Consider the following 24,296-nt stretch of genomic DNA (forward strand, 5'->3'; position numbering starts at 1 on the left):
CGCAAAGCTACACAGAGAAACCCTGTCTCGAAAAACCAAAAAAAAAAAAAAAAAAAAAAAAAGAAAAGAAAAGAAAAGAAATGCGGATATCAGCCAAGCACTGGGCTGAGCTCTGGGGCTTAGGTTGAAGAGAGAGAGGAGGAATTATATGATGGGGTGAGGGGTGGGAGGGGGGGTCAAGACTGTGAAGGGGAAACCCACAGAGATAGCTGATCCAAGCTCCTGGGAGCTCATGGACTCTAGACCAACAGCTAGGGAGACTTCCTGGGACCAACCTAGGCCCTCTGCATGTGGATGACAGTTTGTGTACCTTGGTCTGTTTGTGGGGCCCCTAGTCGTGGAACCAGGATCTGTCCCTGGAACCTGTTCCCTATGGTGGGATGCGTTGTTCAGCCTTGATGCAGCAGGGAGGAGCCTGGTCCTGCCTCAACTTGATATGCCATACTTTGTTAACTCCCATGGGAGGCCTTACCCTTTCTGAGGAATGGATAGGGGCCAGGAGGTAGGAAGGAGGGGGAGGAGGGAATGGGAGAAGACGAGGGAGGGAAAACTATGTTTGGCATGTAAAATAAATAAAAAATTAATAAGAAAAAGAAAGAAATGTAGAACGCCTGGCGGTGGTGGCGCACGCCTTTAATCCCAGCACTCGGGAGGCAGAGGCAGGTGGATCTTTGTGAGTTCGAGGCCAGCCTGGGCTACCAAGTGAGTTCCAAGAAAAGGCGCAAAGCTACACAGAGAAACCCTGTCTCGAAAAAAGAAAAAAAAAGAAAGAAAGAAATGTAGATGTAAAAATGAATGAGATCAATAACTCATCCTGTGACAGGTGGTCCAACAAAGAGAGATAGGAACAAGCATAGATGTCTTTAGAACAAAGGACACAGAAGAAGCACTGATTGGTCATATGGACTTAGGGAAGTTAGAAAATGTTGTAGACAGTAGTGCTAACAGAATCAAAGAGGATGTTTACAAGGTATTAGATAGCACAGTGCAACAACTAATCAGGTCATAAAGAAACACATTATAGTATTTCAAGAAGCTTGAATTTATCATGCCTATTTTAGTTGAAGATTTGATCCTTGCTATTTCCAAGCTTATTGAAGAGTCATCGTAAAAGCCAAAAAAAAATTAAATGTAGCCATCTTTACCTTCTTCAATAACAGAAATCCCTACATTTAAAAGGTTCACTAATAAGTGAATTAAGCTACACATTCATTATTTCAAAAATTAAATTGATATTATGGCTGTGTCTAGACTAATATGATGTGGGATATTTGTGAATTTGGCCTTTTGGGTTTCTTTTTAAGGAAATATTAGTTGTTCCCAATTTCTCTGATAGAAATGCCTATTAGTACAAAATTGGTTAAAAAAGAGAGGAAGCCATGGTCGTTCTCCCTCTAGTATTGGACTTCAATCCAGGCCTAAACCACCATCAGATGGGCCTCCCTAAACCACGATTTCGGGGTGCTGTTTTCCTCCTACACTCACTCATTGGCTCCCTTTCATTTGACTTTCTAATCGTCCTTGGTCGAACACTTAGGATAGCATTCAAACCAATCTTCTGATTGAATTCTTCCCAGACCACCAGCTTCATCTCCAACCACATGCCGTTAAGTGCAATTCCCTGGAAGCCACGCTCTAAAACGCCCATGCTGTCACAGAGAATGCCATTCGCCCCTTGTCTGTTAGACTCACATCTAGACAGCCGCATTACTCAATTGAACCTTCACTATCACCAAAATTGGCTTTAGCCTCTTGTACTAAGTACAGCCTTCCTCGGGGCCTTCCTGAGCCACTGTGTATATGTCTACTATAAATCACAAATACATATATTTACATATACATACGGTGTATCTTAAGAGTGTTACAAAGCTAGCGCCCAGCCCTTGAGTTCTTTAAATATACAAAGGTTCCTTTGAAACACAACAGCCTTCTGACGGTGACAGCCATGACAGGTATACAAGGTGTTAAAAGAACACAGAAGAATTTGCAGGGATGTGGGAGTCAGAAAGATGCCAGGGCCTGCTTTCAGGACTGTGCGCTGAATCTGAAAGGATGACTTGAAATTTATCATGTGGACAGGGGAAGGGATTCAGAGCAGCAGAAGAGCCGGACAGGCACAGGAAGCAGGAAAGGGTCTGAACCTGAAGGGGCCATACAACTGCAACAACAGCAACGACAACAAGTCCTTTAACAGAAGGCAACCTGGAGATCCGGGTCAGGATCTTATCCAGACCAGTGAAGAAACAATGGATTATGCGCAGTGGCCTAAAAGCATTTAAACTGACTTCCTTTTTAAACCTTAAGAGAGAGTTAATGAAATATAAAGTCAAGAGAGGCAGAGTGAAGAAATTAATTTTCACAGTAAACTATCCTTACTGAAAATAATAACTTGTTTATTAAGATCACATCTCCTTCATATATTTTTTTTTTTGAGACAGAGTCTCTACCAAGCCCTGCCTGCACTGGAACTCGCTACATAGATCCACTTCTGCCTCCCAAGTGTTGGGATCAAGTGCATGTGTCACCAGGCCTGGCTCCTTCATAGTTTTTGATTTCTATAAAATAGAAATTCCTATTCCTTACACATTTAGAAGTGTACTGAACCGACTGGATGGCACACTGCAGGAATTGTTACACTTGTTATAAAGGTGTCTAAGACACAGGCTTACCTTCATGGGCAAACACCCCAGCAGAACAAACAATGTTGGTTCACAAACCACCACTATAGCATGGGGTAGCATGAACCAGCTCCGTGCAAGTGCAATAACAAAACATAGCGAGGACAGAGGTCAGTTGTGACCACAAGGGTGGCATACAAAAGACAGTGTGGCATTTGAACAGGGGCTTGACTCAGTTAGGAGGGCGTACAAACTCAAAAAGCAACCCTGCTCATCCTTCCCAGGAACCATTCACTCTCGGCCAAACATTTGTCTATAATTAGAAATGGAGTGAATAAAATAGAAAAGGCTAACTGGAGAGAAAGATGATCTGTGATACAGAAATGCTGAATCATTATATCCATTCAGCTGTGATCCGCAGGGTGAACTGAAAGGCATCTTTACACAAACTGAAAACTTGTAGAAAGCACTTCAGCAAATGTGACATGATGGTGCCTATGGCACATTCTTCTACTTAAAGCTGATCCTCTCTCTATTAGGTATTTGTGGCAATTGCCAAGTTGGCTGGAAGGGTCCAAGGAAGATATGAGGAGTCAGTGGTGGGGGACCCAGAATCAGCCTGTGCCTGCCAGACCCCACCCTGGCATACATCACTTCAAAGTCTCTCAAGTGTTCCACACTTAACACATCTCAAACAGGTGTCAACATTTTCACCTCCTCCTGGCGTTCTCTGGTTCACCAAATAACACACCGGAAACTTTCCAGTTCTCCTTAATTCCATCTTCTTCCCTCTCCTCCACAACAGCCACTTTGTGGAGAGTGTTCGCCAGTCCCTGAGCTAAGTGCTCTGTAAATATGTTCCCATTGAATCCTCACTTAAAATTCCTATGAGGTAGGGCCCTTAGCTGCCTCTCACCAAAATGAAGTTGTCCTCAGGAAAGGTCCTCATGAAACACTGCCCCACCTCTGCTTTCTTGCTATGACTCCTCATCCGTTCTGGTTCAGTACTCTTCAGTACCTTACTATCCTTTTTCTTCCCACTACTCCTTAAAAACCAAGTCTAACTTTACCACATGGGCTGCAAAAACTCCAGCTCTGAACCTCAAATAGTTATTTCTTCAATTGCCAAAGAGGAAGTTCCAAAATTAGCCCCAAACCTCAAATGCCCACACGTGCCAGGCATTTGCCCTGAAGGAAGTGAGCTTGGGGAAAATGGAGCACGTTTCTGCCGTCCATCCGTGTTGCTGCTTTAACAAACTCTAGCCCACAGGTTCCCAGAAAAATGGCCAAGTGACTGATTTTCAACACTGTCTGTCTGCGACATCCATGTTTCCTGTGAACCACTGACAATTTCAAAAACAAGCTAAAAGACCCTGACCAGAAAGAAATCCACCCATATGTTAGGTTTGACTCATCTGCACCAGTGGATATGCTCTAAAATAGTATTCAATTTCCTCATTTAAAATCTTTACCATGCTCCTTTATTACCTAGTGGTCAAGACTAATCTATTTAATGTGACATCAAAGGCTCCCAGAGACATTCCTACTTCCTTCTCTTACCAGACATCCTTCAAAAACGGATCCCACTGCCAAACTAGGATTCATACATTTCCTTGAATGTGCTCATTTTGTTTTCTGAGAGCTTCGTGCAGTTTTCCATCTTCCAAAAGTGCCCTTCACTCACCTTATCCATCACAATATAGTGGTATCATCATAGCCCATCATTCCTGGTTAAAGGTACTGTCCACTGAGAAGTACACTTACAGTATCCAATATCAAAATATATCACAGTCCAATGCAATGCATCTCTCTTTTCCGGTGCTATGTGGACCTTAACCACTGATGCTGAGTAGGATGAAGGCCTGGACCTTCATTATACTGGGAAGACGTCTACACTAGTGAACTCAAGATCAAGTGTGTAGTTCTACTCAATACGTATGTGTTGAACAGATGGATTAACTGAACACTATGGAGCCTATGAATTTACCATTGCTCCTATTAAGCAGGAAAAGATCCTTCCCCTGAACTTTCTCAACTCTTCTTAAAATTTCTATTTACTATTATTGGGGGAGGTGAGACACACATAGATGCCATTGTATGTGTGTGGAGTCAGTTCTTTCCTGTCTACCTTTAAGCAAGGTTCTGGGAGTTAAACTCAGGTCACCTGGCCATGTAGCATTTTCCCACTGAGCCATCTTGTCTGCCCACCCTCTACACTTTATCTATAACTTTTTTCTATATTAGAATTATAGAAGGAATAAAGACCAGCCACCTTATCTATTGAGTTCCTTGACAGCCAAGGTTCATGCTGTGCTCATCTCTGTGCATTCCTGGCTCCCAGCTTGATCTCCTAGTAAATCACAGTAACTGCAAATGCTAAGGTTCATAGTTCACTGCTATTTTCTTCTGTTTTCCTAAGTGCAAGCACTGTGAGCTAACCAAAACTGTTCCACTGAGGTCCTTATGGAAAGCCATTATTCGAAACATGGGAGAGAAGTGGTGCCAGCAAAAGACAGCACTCCCACAAAGGTTTTATTTTAGTCACAAACAACTAGAGAAATTTCCTACTTCCAATTCATTCATTCTTAGTTGCAAAAGATGGACACGGGAAATGAAAGGCAATTCCAACATGTTATGCTCTTCATCCTACAATGCAGGGAAACACAGCTCCGAGCTCTGTTTGTGATCTTCATGTGGACCAACACATTCATCAAGAACTGTTTAAACATCAGTTGACACAACAATATGGACGGAGGAAATATCACAGGCACTACCCCTAGATGAAAAGCTGCAGGCAATTAAGGAGTACTGAGAGAGGGAACATTAGTCTTCCCCAGGAAGGAGTACCCTAACTAGTTATCCAATATAACCAGTCCCTAAGTAGTTAGCCTGAAAAACATACGTACAAGCAACACTAAATGGACTCAGTAGGTTGCATTTATGTACTTATTTGCATATACATATATAACAATGATTAAAGAAAAAGGCCATCAATTTGATGGGGCGGGTGAGAGAGGTTGGAGAGAATAATGTAATCACATCTTAACTTAAAAAATTTTTAAGAGGAATTATTCTAGAATGTTGGATCTGGTAGCCTACACCTGTAATCTCAGAACTTGGGAGGTCAAGGCAGGAAGATTCAGAATTTTATGTCAGCCTGGACTACATAGTGAGTTTGTTTGAAGCTGACCTGGGGGTACAGAGATACCTAATGGAAGAAAGAAAGAGAGAGAGACAGAGACAGAGAGAGACAGAGACAGAGAAATTCTTCTGTAGGCAGCTTTCTACTTAGGATCAGAAACCTGGCCCCCAAAAGTTTGACTTTCTCACCAAATGTTCTTGAAATCCTACCTGTAAACCGTCTCCAGTGACATGGGATGCCGTCTTTCAGCAAGCACTTTGTATTACCTTCTTAGAACCATCTGAATGTTGTAATTTGGTATTATCTCCCCCAAATTGCTCACTAAAATGGTGAAAGTCTTGCCAAATGACCTTCCTCACTTCCCAAACATTTTAACCAAGGAATACTTTTGCATCAAAGCATCAGGTTGAAGGTATGGTCAATATACAGCTTGTTATTTGATACATCAAAAACATTTCTTACCTGAATTATTCCATGGAGAACTAACGAACAAGAAACACAACTCCCACGGGTTAGTGATGGGCTGGCGTTAGTAATTTCATTTGGGGACTTTGTTTTTCTACATTTGCTTCTTCAAACATTAAAAATTTAAACTTTTTTTTTAGGTTAGAATGGAGGTCAGTTTATTACATTTGTAAAACAAGAGGCAGAAATAAAAATTGAGAGGGAAGAGTTTAATCTAAGGACTCAGTTAAAGTTAGCTTAGAATAACTAAAAGCAGAAACAAAACAAAACCCAAAACATCTCTGTGGACTAGTTTCCCCCAAACAAGCCACTCAAAACAAATAATGCTAAGCCTTGATTATAGCGTTATAAAGTATCGTTTAGATGTTATGGCTTTCAAGACACAGATTAGACGAAATTATGTCAGAAATATGTTCATCTAACCTTTGAGCTGGCACCTTATCCTTGCCAGTCTCTGCCTTAAGACGTAGAAAGCTGCAAGACAAATGGCCAAAAAAAGACATTCCAGATCTTTTCTCTGTAAGGAGGAGGCAGGGCTCGGGTATGACCAACGTGTTACATTCCCGGAGACTTACACACATTCAACTTTCACTGCTTTTCTGAAACAAACAAAAATCTAGGACATGTTTAAAATAGTAGTACTGTAGTCATCATTTTTGCCATTAGAAAACAGTTGGTAACAAAAATATTAAGAAATGATTGAAGTTATGTTATTCCTCTATAGTCCAAATTCTTTTTAAAACATTTTTAGACATTTTTCGTGTGTGTGTGTGTGTGTGTGTGTGTGTGTGTGTGTGTGTGTGTGTAGGTGCATGTGTACCATAGCGTTTATACGGAGACCAGAAGACAGCTCATCGGAATTGCTTCTCTCCTGCGACCGTGTTGGTCCTGGGGTTGCCACTCAGGTTCTCGGGGCTGCCAGCAAGCATCTTTACTCACTGAACCACCTTGACAGCCACCTTGATGGCTACCTATAGACCAAATTCTAATGAAATATTCCAGAGCTGTTTTGATACTTTATCTTGCAATATTTCATTTTCAAAACATTAACTGTTGGGTCCTAGAGTCAATATCCTTTGATTTAAATGAAGGTTGGATAAAGCACCTGAAAAAAAAAAAGAACAACTTTGGCCAATCAACACCCAGGGCTGGTAGTGCTTCCGCTGGTGGCTGTTCACTTACCTTTTCTCATATACTGCATGCCCCCTCTTCTCTCCAGCTTTGGGAAGAACACATTAAAGTTTGTTTTCTTCCCTTTCACAGCACTGTCTTCTTGCATGGAAGCTTTGGTTGTCAATAGCAACATAAATTAACTGTAAAACCTCAGCTATTTCTCTTGGTGATACATAAATATCCCCGTTAAATGAAAGTGAAGGGAAGAAACTCAAAACACTATAAACAATGGTCAGTGCTGGACCAGCCTAGAGTCCTAGGGGTGAGAGAAGAGATGGTTTTATTACTTCTCTTTGGCATGAATGTCTTCCTTCTTTAAAATATAAAACACCCACTTTAGCTATGATAATTTTGTGTACTTGTCTAACTTAATGGAGTCTTTTTTTTTTTTTGAGTAACAGAAGAAAAAAAATTGACTTGACTCAATCAAAGCAGTAATTTTAACTATTCATCCAGAATGAGTCCACGGTATTATTAAAGACAAACATTACATTTGCTTGCCAGATTTTTTTGTTTTATTGTTTATATATGATGTGATTCGTGTGTAGGCAAGGATGCATGAGTGTGTGTGTGTGTGTGTGTGTGTGTGTGTGTGTGTGTGTGTGTGTTGCATGCATGTGAGTGTGGGGCTGTGTATGCAAATGTGAGCACATCAGAGGCCGGAAGAGGACACTGGGTATCTTTCCTAATTGCTCTCTGCCTTACTGCCTGGAGACAGGGTTTCTTACGGAACTGGAGGCTGGTCCTTTTGGCTAAGCTGGCTGCCAGCAAGCTCCCTCCTGGGATCTGCTCGCTTCTGCCTCCTAATGCTGGAGTTAGAGGAAAGTGCAGTCACTCATGGCTTTTTACATGGGTGCTGGGATTCAAACTCTGGTCCTCATGACCCACTGTTGTATCTCCCCAGCCTTTGTTTACTAGATGTTTTACTCATATTGGTTATGTTTATAATTTGCACTTTGTTTTTATTGCCTTTAGTTTTAGAATAATTCACCATATCCTGATAGTGACCCATTTATTTAAATAGAATAATGAAATGCAGCAAATATCATCTAAGAAAACACTGAAAATAAATCAAAGCATAAAAAACATTCTAGATGGCATATTTATACGATGTGTTTATAGCCATAATTATGCATAAGAAATAAAATGTAAGAGAATACTATTTCTTTAATATATTCCATAACCAATTTTGAATAATTTATCAGGAAATATATTTTAAGTTATGTTAAACAAAGGAAAAAGGAATCATAAGAGGATAGAAAACATCATTATTTTCAATCTAGCTCTATTAGTACCACACAGCCCAGCAGTTCTGTATAGTCCATTTCCTATAATATCTTAAAGTTGGGTCACTTTTTAAAAATTAACATGAGTTAGCCTGGACATATTAGATTTATAAATTTATTGATTTCTTAGGGCTTCCACCTTAACTCTCAACCAATGTCTCATATTCTAACATTTACAGTTTAAAGCTATATAAAACTTCTTTTCAAGTTAAAGGAATATTAAACCTGGAATACGGCCGGGTGGTGGTGGTGGTGGTGGTGGTGTTGGTGGTAGTGGTGGTGGTGGTGCACGTCTTTAATCCTAGCACTCAGGAGGCAGAGGCTCCTAAGAAATAATGTACAGGTTTGATAAATGTCCTGTTCTCTGAGCTAATGAGTTCTCTACCTTTACTAGTCATGAAATCACCTCCTGAAAGCTGGGTCCTTCTAGGTTCTTAACATGCCTGGGTTCTGCTGTCTGTCATCTTGGATGTTTGTGTGTAACTGTGCCAAGTTGGGTAATTGACTGTGAAGAGATTTTCCCATATGAATGCCAAGGTTTTGACAATGAAAACTATAAAACTGAAGGTTGGGGTATGGAGAACTCTAGACTTGCTGGTTCCTTTGGCTGACGGTTAGGATATGGCAGAGGGAACTGTGTTCCTTTCCCTCTCATACTCTTCGCTTGCTTTTGTCACAGTGAGGAGTTGGCACCTGGCCTGCTGGGCCACATGTTTAAGGGGCTCTGTAGCTCAGTCTACCTCGTGTGGTCATTGTCCTAGCCATCTCCATCTGTAGTGCTCAATTGTCTTCTTTGCAAAGGTTTTAAATGGCCTAACAATTGGGCATCTCACAACCCTTTATAGTAAAATTAAACTGCAAACAAGAAGGCAGGCCCCGGGGGTATCTGTGGTTGCTAACTCGAGGTACTGGATTCGCAGTATTGGATTCTTGCCACTGGACTGACTTCTCTCTTCCTCCTCCCCTTCTAATTCCCACGTAGTCCAGGCTGCCCTCAAACTTGTCATCCTTCTGCCTCTGCCTCCTGAATGCTGGTATTACAAGTGCTTGCCACCAAGCATGGTTATAAAGGTTGTTTCCCATTGCTGGAGAGCAAGCCCAGGGCTCATGCACATGCGAGGCACACACTTTATCACAGAAGCACATCTCCCCCTCGTTTTCTTTAGCACTGCCTGAAGCTCAGGGTTGTCCCCAAATCCCACAAAGCTGTGCTCAGCAGGCAAGAAAAGCTAGTCACTGAAGTGTTTATTTGGTTTGTCACAATGTCATAAAATTAATCATTGTACTTACTAATTTCAAGGGTATGTAGCAAAACACGGTGTACTTTCAGTGAGAAGTCTCAGGTGAACTGGAGCAGTCTTTTGGGACAGGTTGTAAGTGACTGTTCTAGAGTCCTGAACTATAGACCAGTGGCTTTGCTGGCAATGTTGAATGTATTCAACTCCCTTGACCATTTTACAAAAGCTGTGTAGAAACAAATTACAAGGAGAAAGTGGGACAGGTTTTCCTGCGTTGCACGCTCCCAATGAATGCCACCCTAGGGCTTCTCACACTACATGAAGGCACAAAGAGCATGCAGGGAATTTACTTTTGGCAGCTCTTCAAAAACTGTGCTGCCGGTTGCCTATGAAAATGTCCTTATCCACCAGCAGAGATTAGAGCCCAGAAACTTTCTAGAAGCCTTTTCTATTCTGTGTTGATTTGTTTTGTTTTGTTTTTAATTTTGGTTTGGTTTTTGGTTTTTGTAGACAGGGTTTATCTGTGTAGCTTTGGAGTCTGTCCTGAAACTTGCTCTGTAGAACAGTAGACGAGGCTGGCCTCAAACTCACAGAGATCTACCTGCCTCTGCCTCCTGAGTTCTGGGATTAAAGCCATGCACCACCATGCCTGTCTTCAACCCAATTTTAAATAAAAAATGAAATTATATACCAGAATTTTTAATTCCTGGCCATATGTAGATAGATACCAAGATATAGTGAGTAGTTTAATTTATTAGCAAATATTAAACATAATCTGAAAGAAAACTCTCAAAATACCACAGAACACAGAAAATATAATTATTCAGTAAAAAAAAAATTAACTAACATAAGTATATACCAAAACAGGAGATCTAAAGACTTTTGGGTTGTGGGAAGCTTGTATTTAGAAAGTCTAGGGGCTGGAGGAATGGCCTGGTGATGAAGAGCACATACTGCCCTTGCAGACAACCTGGTTGGTTCCCAACATTCACGCTGAGTTGCTCACAACCACCTGCAACTGTAGCTCCGGGGGACCTAATGCCTTCTAGCCACTGCAGGAGCCTACCCTCACGTGTACAGACCTACCCCTCTGCCCCTACCCACCCCACTTTTAAAAATAAAAAAGGAGGCTGGAAAGATGGCTCAGCAATTAAGAGCAGTGGCAGCTCTTCTAGAGGACCCAGGTTTAATTCTCAGCACTCACATGACACTCACAACCTTTTGTAGTAACTCCACTTCCAGGAGATCTGAAACCTTCTTCTGGCCTCCATCGACACCAGGCATGAACATGTTGCCCAGACATACACGTAGGCAAAACATACATTCATATATATCTTATTTAAAAAAAAAGAAAATCTATAAAAGAATATAAAGTTGGTGGCAGAGAGGTAGGAAGGATCTGAAAGGAACTGGGGGAGGAAAAACTATGATCAAAATACATTGTATGAAAAAAAAAGTTTTTCCATTAAATAAAAAAGTAATAAAGAGAATCTTGCACAGAGTGGTTACTGTCAACTTCGCAATGCACACCTTTTACCACTTAAAGAATTCATGGGAATTGAATTTGATATTTATCATTTATGAAAACAAGACTAGAGGTTGTTGATTTTATGGTTTGTTTTGTTTCTGTTTTTGTTTTGACAGGGTCCCACTATGTAGTTCTGGCTGTCCTGGAGCTCACTCTGTAGACGAGGACCGCCTTGAACTCATGGAAATCCACCTGCCTCTGCCTGTGGAACACTGGGATCAAAGACAAGCACCACCATGACTGGAAAAGAATAAAAGTATTTCTTTCTCAAAGTATATACTAGTCTAAGAATTGCTGGGTTTGGTTTTTTTTCTTCCTTTTGTGTATGCTAGCACAATTTTAAGCTGTGATGAGAAGCTGCTAATGTTTCAGAGTCCATGAGCTCTGTGGAAGGCAAACCCAACCAACCACAGGGTCTGGTCGTGTTTTAACAGGAACCAGCCAGTCTGGAGAATTTATGCCATTATTCCATAGAAGGGTTAGAGAGATACTGACCAGGGTAAGTATGTAGCTTTACATTTTACTAACAAAAATCATCTCTATCAAATCCCTAGTCACAAATCTTCATTTCCCAAAGTGTGGTACCTACCAATACTACTGACTTTCAGTCTAACAAGCCATGTTGGAAAGTAAGGGCTTCTGGTAAGACAGAAACGCCTGTTTGTTCTCCAAAGTCATCTACCATATTCCAAAGGGGAAAGTAATTCTGATCATATTTGATCTGTCTTCCTCCACCAGAATTACATTGACTTAGGAGTGTTATCAGGACATTTAAAAACTGAAATCCTTTATAAAAACTTTGAAATGATATGGAATGAACAAACAGATGATGTCTATAAGTATTTACACACACCACAACAACTCATCTGGGCTGCAATATATTCCCCTATGTGGGCTTTAATGGGAACTTTGTTAAGACCATAATTGTCTCTTTAATTATGTATTAGTAGCAATAAGTATGGAAATAAAAAAATCTATAATGATGCTCTAGTACATTAAAGTAGAAAATTGTATTTGGTATTACTTAACCAAACGCTATACCTTTTAACATGCAATTATTTTAGTAATTTAGTAATTATTTTACTTCTTGTCCTAACATGTTCCTCAGGAAATACTAACAACCACTTTAGACCAATGCAACTGATTTTTTCCCCCAAGCTAAACTGTCTTGGCTATCTGCTACTTTTTGAGACAGATCTTTCATTTGTTACAATTAAGTAGAAAACGCTAACTGCTCAGCTCTCCTCCAGGGCTGTCCAAGGTGAGAATCAAAGCATGTTGGATTGCCGCCTCATGGAGGTGTCGAGGGAATAGGTTTCTCCGCTTCTCCTAAAGAGACAGGGTCTTTGCTGGATTGGTGCCCTCTCAGAACACACCATCCTTTCATTATTATTTGGATTTTGTGATGGTTAGTTTTCAGAAAGGGAGGAGGTGAAGAAGGGAGAGACAGAGCAACAGAGGAAGGGAGGGATGAAGAGAAATTGATATAGGGCATATGTGCGCCAGGATTTCAGGTCCCACTGCAGAAGGGGCTTGGCGAGGAGTCCATGTGAATCAGCCTTTCCTCACACTGTAGTGAAAAGGAGAGACTTAAGTTTGGTTCCAGACCATCATATGTACAGTACTTTCTTCATGCTCAGCTTCTAGTCTACTCGGGCCTACGTGGTTTACATAGAGCAGCCCTCTGAAGTCCAGATAGATCAGGGAATCAACTAGGGATCATGTGGACTCCTCTGCACACTTATATAGTCAAGAAACCAGCAATGTTGCTGGGCTCTCGTTGACCACTAACCATGTAATAGTGTAAGAAGGGTAAATGGTGCCTGGATATAATATTTGTGTTTGTCTGTGTACCCCAAAGCATACTTTACATGGGCATGACGGGTGCCTAGTAAGATGGTGGACAATTTATATGCTAACATCTAAGGGTAAGAATTTCTTACTGGTTTCTTTGCAGAACCTGTTTATAGTGGAGCCCACCAACCATCTACCTATACTCTACCCACAATGCTCGCCTCCTGCTCTGTCTCTCAATTTTTACTTAAACATTCATTTCTTACTTTTAAAAGAGATGAAAAAGATTTTGAAAAAACACCATTTTCCAAACAAGATAGAACATAAACAAATAGGAATAAGGAGATCAAGTCTACATATCTTTTAAGGCATCTTCAAAGGGACCAAAAGTAGAAAGTGACTGAACAGAAAAATGTCACTTTATAAAATTAGTCATGATTTATTTTTCATTTAATTCCATTTTTATAAGGAAAATGTACAGTACAATTAAATCTCTATGTAGGAACAGGATGTCGCTGTAGAATTCTCCCTTATTTATTCATAAAGAACAGTAATGACACATGTCCAGATAGTTATTGTAGTTTGTATATCTTGTAAGAACACGATATTGAAAACTACTTTAGTGCATATGGGTAGGAGATTATTCTTGTCCATCTGTATGGTAGCAAACTATTGCAAAGCCATTTAAAAGACTGAGTCAGATCTACATAAACCTGTAAGGACTGGTCTTTAAACACCTTTGTTAAGGTATGGAAGAGTTTTAATTTATGCTGATGTTACATGAAAAGTGAAAATCTTAAAACTATTTAGACATTTCTGCAAAGATTAGTAAGGAACAATGACTGTCCATTGGAGACTAGAACTTAGTGTCAAGAAAACATAAAGGTAATAAATACTTACCACTCTGCAGCTCTGGGGGGCTCTCTCCCTCCCTCTCGCCCTCCACCCCTCCTTTTCATTTTTTACACTTAAATATGCATTTCTTACTTTTTTAAAAAACAAAAGATGAGTTATGTAAATAACTTAACCAAAATAGACAATAGAAAATGTGAATCCATATCCCCACAGTGTTGAAAACATTTTGGTTGGTGCTTTTGGTCTTTTTGTTACTCTGTGTCCCCAGATAGCATTCTACTCTTGGCTTCTCCTCCTCCTTCACAGATCATGGACCCAGTAACACAGCGCGCACCAGGCACAGGTACACTGAATTATGTATGGCTGAAGTTGAGAGGTAATAGAAGCAGTTCCTTAAAGAGTGTGTGACTCTTTCTAACCAGCTAAAGAGACTCTACATTCATGAGAAGTAGACAGCTTGATGACTGCAAGCCAGGGGGAGATTTTGGCAAATGGACCAATTTCAGCCCATCCTGCCCACATCAGTCAAACATCGCCAGTCTAAGGAGAAAGAGGAAACTAGGATCAGACTAACCAAAGGCTTCCCTGGAAGAGAGATGGGAGGAGAGCATCCTAAAATCAAGCACCGAGCAACAGCTCCGTCTCTGGATTCAGCATCACCAAGTGAGAATCCGCTCTCCAATGGACCAAAGCTAAGTATATGTATGCCATTCAGACATACACAAACATTTGTCTTTCCTGCATATTAGGACACTGTAACTCAACGTTTTTCCGCATTGTGGTCAAGGATACTCTAGAAGCAGCATACAGATCCAGAAGTAAAGACTGGTTAATGAATTACAGGGCATACACAATGAATCCATAAAAGGAGGACTTTCCATATACAGATAAGGAAATAGCTTTACGATGTTCTGCGATGAAGTTTATCTACTATTCCTATATTTGTGTAGAGCAGGTAGGTGGCAAGGGAGACAGAGAAGGTACCCAGAATGTGAAAAATATCTCTGACAGGTATATAGGTCCACGATGATGCTTCTTTCTCTGAGGAGTAGTTATCTCAGGAAATGAATACATTTTCCTTTCTAAATAAATTAAGATTCTAAAAAGAAAACGTTGGGAAAATTTAAAAACCGGCAAACAGCGGAAAGAAAAGGACACGCTCTCTCCAGGAGCACATACACTAGAATTGTAATGACGGCCCCTGCCCAAGGAAGGCAGGCAGCATGAAATACAAACTGTGAAGCGCTCCATATTTTTTGCATCGATTTCTATACTTGTGTGAATTTGTAAACTTATAGTAAAGTTTTGAATGAGGAAAAAGAGAAAGATAAGAAAAGGCAAAGCTACCTCTGTGTTGTAGAGGAGACAGTAATAAAGGTTAGGTCAGCAGACCCCGCTTGCCTTTCCCCTCCCCCACCACAGTTCCGGTCCATCGCTGTGTCAAACAGCATCCCTTATTCTCTGTGGGATCCACACGGAGTTGGTCAACACCACAGGCCATCATCTCAACTGCAGAGCAGGAATCCAGCAAACAAGAGTACCAAGTAGAAACGTTGTGCGGGACACAGCCCAGGAGGGCGTCTGGCTAGGAAGCACACTTGCCGTGTGCAGCGAGCGAGCGGATCCAGGGTCTGAGTAGCAGACAGCGTTCTGCTCCCAGGTCCCTGTGTGCGGGCTTGTGTGTGTCAGGAGTGTGAGGACAGACCTGGCACTAACTTTCAAGAGTCTACGGGGCTTCCCTTCCCGGAGCCTGGCCCTTCGACTTGAGACGCACAAAAACTTCTAATCCGTATAGGTTAAGAGCTGCCCAAATTAACCTTAGGAAGGAACTTGGGAAACCCGTGGCTCTTAGCAGCATTATTGCCAAGTTCAGTTCTAATCGTGGAAGGAAAGGACAGAGCAAAGCCATTTCTTTAAAACGTAACTTTGAAGACCACGCACACTCGAAAACTACCTGTTTGAAAAGGTCAGGATTCTTCAGCGCCACTTGGGGCCTGGGATCTGCATTCCTAGACCACTCCAAGTCACTCAAGGAACATGGTGTTCTCCAACAGCCTTTCCAAGGAAGAGGCAGATGGATGACCTTTGTTAGAAAACAACAATAACAACAAGCCCAACTTCCCTTCCTAAGGATCTGGGGACTCAGGTTTGGTGACAAAAGCAATTCTAAAATTACCCACAGCCAAGCTTTTGTTCCTACCTTAAAAACAAACAAGAGAGATTCTCTGTTCTCACCCCGTAATTAGGAGAGGAAGGTAATGAGCTCAGGACAATGGGGTTCGGCTCCTTTAAGGTGACCAGAGATGCCTGCCAACAGCCTCTAAGATGGCTCCAGACAGCACCCCTACCCCAGATTCCCAGTTATTCCGGGGATGTACACAATTGTACAGTTATAAATAAACTGCTTTAAGTTAAGACGTAATCCATGCTCAAGAGAAGTTGTTTTACTTGTTGGCTACAGATGGAAAGGTGTTTATGAGGAGTAACCTCTGTGAGGGGAATGATACATGTGGCTTTCCAAGACGACTTCATTTGAGGACTGCTTGGTGGCAGGGTACTTGCTCAGCATGTGCAGGGCCCAGGGTTTATCCTCAGGGCCAAAAAGAAAAATTTCTAATTTACTTGTAATTATTTTAAAGAGGGTATTAAAAACCTAACTCACCAAAGACAGTTTATGAAATTGTATGAACAAGAACAACAAATCAATGACCCGTGCAAGGATCAAAAAAATTAATAAATCACCTTCTTTTTACAAGACTCAGTTTCTGAGCAAAGACACAAGAAAAGCAATCATAAAATGTATCTCGTTTCTGTGCCTTGATCAAACAGCCTCTTACTCAAAAATGCAGTGCTGTGGGATAATGCTTTTGTACACTGGTTTAATAAAATGCTGATTGGCCAGTAGCCAGGCAGGAAGTATAGACGGGGACAAGTAGAATTCTGGGAAGAGGAAAGCTGAGTCAGGAGACACCAGCCCACTGTCCAGGGAGCAGCATGTAATGGCATACAGGTAAAGCCACAGGACACAGGTAAAGCCACAGAAAACGTGGTGACATGTAGATGAACAGAAATGGGCTGAGTTTAAGTGTAAGAGCTAGTCAGTAGTTAGCCTGAGCTAATGGCCGAGCAGTTTTAATTAATATAAGCCTCTGTGTGTTTACCTGGGTCTGAGTGGCTGCAGACTGGGTGGGACACAGGAAAACTTCTGGCGATTCAAACCTATGCTGATCAATCCTTCCCACGTCCACAATCACAATCAAGGAACATACGCTGTCTAACTCCCATAACCAGATAACTACAAAATGGTTTCAGAATGATTTGCTATTCCACAGTCCCTTCTTTATTAACCTTAAGTTTAGAGTTGGTAAGTCTGAAATCTTCAGGTGGGCTTTGTCCAGCTGCAGCCTTTACTAACTTAAGAGATATGACAGGAAGAATGAGCCAGAACTAACAGAGCAGCCTGTCTGTGGGTGTAAGTGTTCAGATTTCCTGACTCTCCAGAGGAAACAAAACAATTATCTGCATTTGCCCTGCTCTTAAGGATAAAGGACACAAAACCATCTTAATTCATATCATTTCCTTCAGTGCCCTGATAGCCAAAGAAATCTAAGCTGAAACCTGGAATGAGCTATACTTTGAATTTCCCTTTGCATCTGCAGAAAGTGCTTTCAACAAAAATGCTGTTGTCATTAAGCTGTGTGTCCAGCCTGATCTCCTCGACAAAGGGAGCCATCGTAGCACTCAGTGCCAGACCCGCTGCGTTCTTTCTCATCGTGAAAGTTCTCCAGTGGACTTTACAGGCAGCCAGGTGGCTAGGGAGGTACAAACGTGGGGGTCTCATCCCAAGCCCCAACTTATCTACTCCTTTTACTTGTTTGTGAAATGAAACATAGAAACCCAAGAAATCTCAACTACGAAAGTCTCTACTTGGCAGGGGGAGCGAGAAAATGAACATAATTAAAAAGAAATGGACCACTGAGATGATGGGGAAGGTAAAGAACAGAAAATGACAAGCAAGAAACAAATACGGTGTGACAATATTTGAGACTGAGGTGCTGTGTGCTCTAAGTATGTAGCCACCACGAGGTGAACGGAAGAGAATTTCATCTGACAGTAAAGAACCCCATTAATATTCAATAAATCTAAAGCCCCAAACAATTAGAAAATCAAACATGGAATTTTCAATGTGCAAGAGATCTATTTACAAGCCAAGAACACAAAACAAAGAGTCAAAAAATAGAAAGACACCAAAGGTCTGACCCAAAAAAGAACTATGAAAACACAGCCTGCCTATTTCTGGAAACTGCCCTGCCTTTCCAGCATGGCAGGAATGCTGGGGTTGGCCTCTGGGTGCACAGGCAGGAAATGAGGACAGACCCCAGGACCAGTGGGCTGCTCCTCTACTCTGCCCTTCAGAAGTCCTGGAGAAAAAGATGAAAGTCCCCGAGTTCATCGTGGCTTTGTGGATGATGGTGGCACAAGCCAGAGCAGAGGTCAGACAATTTCACGATTCTGCCACATTAGTCTCTCTAAACAAGTCCAGGGAAAGGAGAGCAAGCAGGGGTGAGATGGAGAGGGTTTTGTGTAGATATCTGATTCGGGTGACCGTTGGGTCAAAACATGTCACAAATATTCAGCCCAATGGAGCAGACGCTCATTGAAGGGTCTCTGCACAAAAGGCCACAAGATCCAGTAGACAACATAATGTGGGTACCATGTTCCCCCACGAACACATATCCCTAGAGACAAACTGAACGGCTCTGTGTAACAGGTGGTTACGATAACATCTGCTGTGCTGACGTAAAGTGAGTCAATCAGATGAGAACCATGGCACCTTGGAAACGATATGGAAAAGAACACTCAGATCATTTAAGGGTCAGAGAGCCAAAATATTTTTCACATTATGTTTTTCTAGAACCTGATTAGAAATCACATAGGTAACCGACTACCAGATTTAATTCAAGGCATTTTTCTTGGATTGAGTATCTCTAAACAGCGTTTAGAGATACCTCATTCATCCCACCAGCCACTGTTGGGTGCTGTTCTACCCCTTGGAGCTGACCTCTTGCCCTCACATTCCTCTACCTTAGATCCAAACAAAGGAAGGCAGATTCTGAGCTGACAGGAGACATTTGGATCATCTAAGGTTCTGCAAAAGGAAACAGGTGGAAGAATACTTCTACCCCTTCATTCACCCTTCTAGTCTTTCCATCTTCGGTGTTAATGGCTAAGGCCCCCTTTTCAAATCCAGAGGAACTTCATATCACTGCAACAGGGAACCTCAGAACCATTTTTAATTTGGCCGGCAGCAACACAAAGTGTGTATTTTTCCTGACTGAAGAACACAGAATTTGATAGCACGTGTTTACACTTCCTGCGCTCTCCACCCTGAACATCCAACGTGACCAAGTACAACTGTAGTGTTTGCTCCGGCCAGGAAGAATTTCCAGTGCTTTATGAATGATACCTCATTTCAGTGTTACATGCCGTTAAGGTGTGTAATGCTTCAGATTGATTCCAGAGATGAAGGAAATGGAGGAAGCACAGGAGAGATGAATTATTCAACCAAGGTCACACAGCCAAGAAGGTCAAACTGGAATTTAAAACCAGGCTGTCCAGAACAACGTCCATGCTGCCCTCGGTTTTCCTGGCTCCCGAACTTCACCACGTCTCAGATGAACAGTGATGTGGGAAAGACAATCTTACATACCTTCGTAACGTGACCATTTTAATCTCCAATCTCTACACCGCACTTTCCTCCCATTCCCAGGAATAACAAACAGCAAAAGAGAACTACGGAATGTCCTGTCCCTACTTTGCATTCTTTCAGAGACAAAACGAAGGTTTGAAAATGACAGTATCTCCAATCTGTTAGGAAATGCACGGGAGGAAGAAAAGGTCTAGGAAATCTCTTGGATGATTACGTTTCATAACAACACTGTAACTTTAAAAGGCCTCTGTGCTTGTTCAGATTTAGATTTGCCAAGCTAGTGCATACTTGAGAAATTTTAATTACTTGGTACAGAAAAATAGAACAGCTCCTAGTGTTGCTGGGGGAATTCCACAGCAGGACCTCTCGAGAGAGCTCAGGAGTTTTCACCCTAGAATTCTTTCAACACACCTGGCATCGAACCTACATTCTCCTAATCTCTGCCTCCGGGGCAGGTGTGAAGGTGTGCCCGACTGCTGCCCAGGGCGCTCCGCCAGGGCATGGCTCCTTGACCTGGGTGGGGCTGGGCGACGCATGGACCCTTCACTGTTCAATTGGCCGGTTTCCTGAAAGTTCCTGCAGGGAAGAAGGCAAGTGAACGCCTTCCTACAAAGAGGCTGACCCTGTTCTCATCTGGGGTGGATTTGATTCACTGCGGGGCCAAGACAGTCCATGCTCGCCTTTCTCTTTGGTAATTCAGTCTGGTGGCTCGTCAGCCAGCATGCCTGACAGCCTCTGACAGTATTTCTAACACTGTCATGTATTTGGCAGAAGGCTACATCCTACCAGGGACCAGTCCTGTTTTGGACCATCTTCTCTCTGAAACAACACTGAGTTGACTCACCGGTGAAAGCAGGGGCTATATTGGCTGGTCCTTTCATGTACTAGAAACCAGAAACTCCATCTCTCTTTAGCAGGAGGCAATGCCCCAAATGAGCAAGGGGCCAGTGCTTATAAGCCACAGGAAACAAAACGTTAGTCCTCTTCACCTGCCTGTCCCCAGAGACAACAGCCTGAATGTCCATTGATCAACCTGTGACAATCACTCTCCTTCCTCAACAAAGTTAAACACCTGAGTGTTCTTGATCATAGCTGATGGAAGTCTTCATCTTCCTGATTCCTCACACGGCCAGTCCATATCTAGGCCAGGCTCCTCCACTGCCCTCTAACCTCACCCATCCTTCTCTATGATAGCCCCTGCCTGACAAGATGTCCCAGTGTGAAGCCCAGCTCAGTTCCTATCATCTTACCAGATGTTGTGCTCAAAAGATGCCTCGGAAAGCTGCTTGATCATTGGGGGTGGGATGGGTCTGTTTTTGGACTTGATTAATTATGGAATTTACAAATGATGTTTTCCATGACTCTACTGGTTGGCCCATGTAGACAATGTCAGTCCAACTTCTCTTCCTTAAAAAGGACTTGCAAATGGCAAGCGTGCCACCATACACAATAGTTCTCGTGAAGATTTTACAGGCACTCTTAAGTTCCGAGTTTATTTAGTGTAAATATCGTCTAGACTCATTATCTCACCTTCATCTCAGAGCTTGGAGCAAAGGAAGAAAGGGCCTGATAAGAACCCTGGAGTGGAAGAAGCTGAGTACAAAAGCTTAAATGAGTAGCACAGGGCTGCAGAGATGGCGGTTAAACGGGCTGCTCTTCCAGAGGACCTGGGTTCAATCCCCGACACCCACACGGTGCACAGACATACATGCAAGCTAAACACCAGCACACACAAAATAATAATAAAATAAAAACTGGACAGCTTGCTAGGTGGCTCTCTGTGACTGGTAAAGCTAGCACCGTAACCCAGGCGCTTTCGGTTGGAAAGGGGCAGGGTAAGGATTTGAGTCAGAATCTGCACAGCCAAGACTTGCTCAGCAATGGCAAACCCTCCTAGGTGCAGAGTAAAGTGGAGAACCATGACAGAAAGATACACTCCCCAGGGCACTGGAGCCTCCAGACCTGATACTCACGTTGACACTGTCCCCAGGACTGGCGAGCCCAGCCCCAGCAGCAGTCAATCCTGCCACCATAACGACAGAGGCCAATCGAAGACACTATTTGCCTGGGCCACCTACCAAACAAACAAACAAACAAAAAATGTAAAATAAATAAAGACACTTGTAGGAATCCGAGGATAAGACACCTTCCCGAGTTCTTCAATGATCTAATTTCTAATTGTTAAGTTTAACGTACGCACACCCAGCACACAGGAAGGAGTAGGGTGCAGAAAAGTGCCAGCTGAAACCAAGACCTCTCAGGCCACAATTCACCGGGTGGTTTCTGAAAGGTTGAAATAAAAGTCCCCAGACTCACAGCTGCTGGGGTGGGGGTGGGGTGGGCAGGTTTGATGCTCCATACATTGATGCACCATACATACACTGATGCACCATACTCTGAAAAGCGTTGCATTAACAGAAGGTCTGCCAAAGCAGAGAGAATTTCTGCTCAGTATAAAGGGCAGATAAGGGAGTGGGCAAGAGGAGCGGGTTATTCACAAATCAAATGCAGCAAAGCTCTTTTCGATACAGCTGCCCACTCCCATCAAGTGTCCTTGTGCAAGCTGTCTGCATCAGCAATTCATATTATTCCCCTCTCTAGTGTAAAGTACTCCCAAAGAGACTGCAAGTTTAAGGCGCAGATCCTGTGCATCAGATCGCACTGAACGTGCGATGTTACCTTGTTTAGAGTCACACCGTGACCAGACTGTCTTCCTTCGGTACATCTAAATAGGCTGTTTTGGACGCCTTTTTAAAAGCTTTTTATACAAGTGTGTGTGCTTCTTGTAAATGTGTGTGTCCCACAGCAAAGCACCACGACTTCAAATGTGGGCAAAGAATTGATTTCGAAAACAAAAAGGACTTAGCCCCTGACTGCTTCCCACGTTTCCTTAAACTCTTTATCTTTTCAATTCATCTTCTCTTTACCCTCAGGCCCAGAGTACAAAACAACCCCTAACTTTCTATTTCCTCGGACCAGGTGGTGAACAAGGAGAGCAGCCGCCTTCTCTCTTCCGCGCTCCGTGGCTTCCCCTCCGGTCCCCTCCAGGGACAGGAAAGCCAATCAATCCTGGAATTGATTCGTTCCAAGATTGCAGGTAAAACAGGTGCGGCATCTTCAAGGCAGCTGAGGGACAGGCACTGAGGGGTGGAGGGGCAGGGGTGGGTGGCGGTGGGAGCCAGTGGGGAACCTGTCCAGCTGAGGCCTTCAGCGGGGACTCGGGGGAGCGACCCTCACGCAGAGCTGGGGATCTCAGAGGAAAGCGCGTGTGGGCAGCCTCGGGAGGACACGCTGAGTGACAGAAGAGACCCAGCACGAGGTTGCTGGGACCTGTCAGAGCACGCATCAGTCAGGCCCGCCAGGTCTGAGCGGTGCCGCGTGGACGGACGGACACACACACACACACACACACACACACACACACACACACACACACACACACACGGAGCGTCCCCTCTCAGTCCTCATGTTAAGCTCCTGTCCCCTCCAGAAACCAAGAGGGGAGCTCGCGGGTGCCCCTCGTTCCCGAGTCCCGTCCTCGCCGCCACCCTTTGCTTGGTCACCTGCAAGTTTCACCCCTCGGGACACAGTCCACTACCCCGAGCACTGGCCACGGGCTGCAGGGACGCCCCAACTGGTCACCTGTGTCCCTGCGCCGCCTCGCGCTCACCGCACACGCGGCACGAGCCTCTGGCTCCCCAGCCCGGGGCGGGGTTGCGCGATCGGGGGTCCCTGCGGGCAGGAGAGGGCGCCGGGGACCCGGTCTCACCTCCCATCGAAGTTGGCGGCCGCCTGCAGGTAGAGCGAGGACGCGAGCACCGCCGCCAGGAGCACAGCCATGCCGGCGGGCCAGGGCGCGGGGCGCTCGGGGCTGCGGGGAGCTGTGCGTCCCGGGGTCTCCCGGTCGCCTTCGGCGTGGCACCCGCAGCGGCTGGGACGCACAGGGCGCGGCGCGCAGCCGGGCAGGTCTGCGGCGGGCTGGCAGAGCCCCTCCGGCTCCCTCCCGGCGAGGGGAGGTGCTGCGGCGGGAGCCGCGCCGCCCGCGGGGAGGGGCGAGGCGGGAGGGGGGACGCGCCGCGCAGCCCAGACGCCCTCCCTGTCCCGCCGGCCTCGTGCCCTGGGCGCGCGCCGGGGCTCGCCCCTCCCTTGGGCCCCCGCGGATGGGGCGGCTCAGGGGCGGGGACGCCGCGTGCGAGCAGCGTCGGCCACGAGTGGCCCTTGCCCCGGGGCTGCGAGAAAAGTTGCGAGCACAGCCTGGAAGAGGGCGAGCTTGGGGGACCTGCCTGAAAGGGTGAGCCCGAGGCAAACCGCGGGAGGCTGGGGTGGGGATTGGAGTGGGGGGGAGTACGCGCTCTGCCAGGGTCCCCCAGACAGGTGGGGGCTCCCCGAGACAGGTGGGCTGCAGGGGGGAACCCAAGCTTTCTGCACCGACACGGGAGAGGTTCTTGGACTGATTCACGAAGGTAGACTCAGATTGCTTCTCGTGC

General features: G+C 44.0%; 1 protein-coding gene across 5 annotated transcripts in view; it reads right to left on the reverse strand.

Annotated features, from left to right (window-relative positions):
- The window catches only part of Npnt (nephronectin), a 69,729-nt gene extending 45,929 nt beyond the window's left edge, over positions 1 to 23,800 (reverse strand). For 2 of the 5 annotated variants that reach the window (XR_003733115.2, XM_028857130.2), the window contains exons 1-3: positions 23,579 to 23,800; positions 21,783 to 21,883; positions 6,649 to 6,699 (exon numbers count right to left, since the gene is read on the reverse strand). Coding sequence is in view for 4 of the 5 variants with exons in the window: in XM_028857130.2 (XP_028712963.1) it covers positions 6,649 to 6,699; positions 21,783 to 21,883; positions 23,579 to 23,649 (223 nt within the window). In the remaining variant the exon portion in view is untranslated. The remainder of the gene's footprint in view (positions 1 to 6,648; positions 6,700 to 21,782; positions 21,884 to 23,578) is intronic. The other 3 variants (XM_037207115.1, XM_037207114.1, XM_037207116.1) reach the window with 3 other exon arrangements.
- Between the last annotated feature and the right edge of the window lie 496 nt (positions 23,801 to 24,296).

Source organism: Peromyscus leucopus, chromosome 6 (assembly GCF_004664715.2).
Source record: "Peromyscus leucopus breed LL Stock chromosome 6, UCI_PerLeu_2.1, whole genome shotgun sequence".
In the NCBI taxonomy this organism is placed as follows: Eukaryota; Metazoa; Chordata; class Mammalia; order Rodentia; family Cricetidae; genus Peromyscus; species Peromyscus leucopus.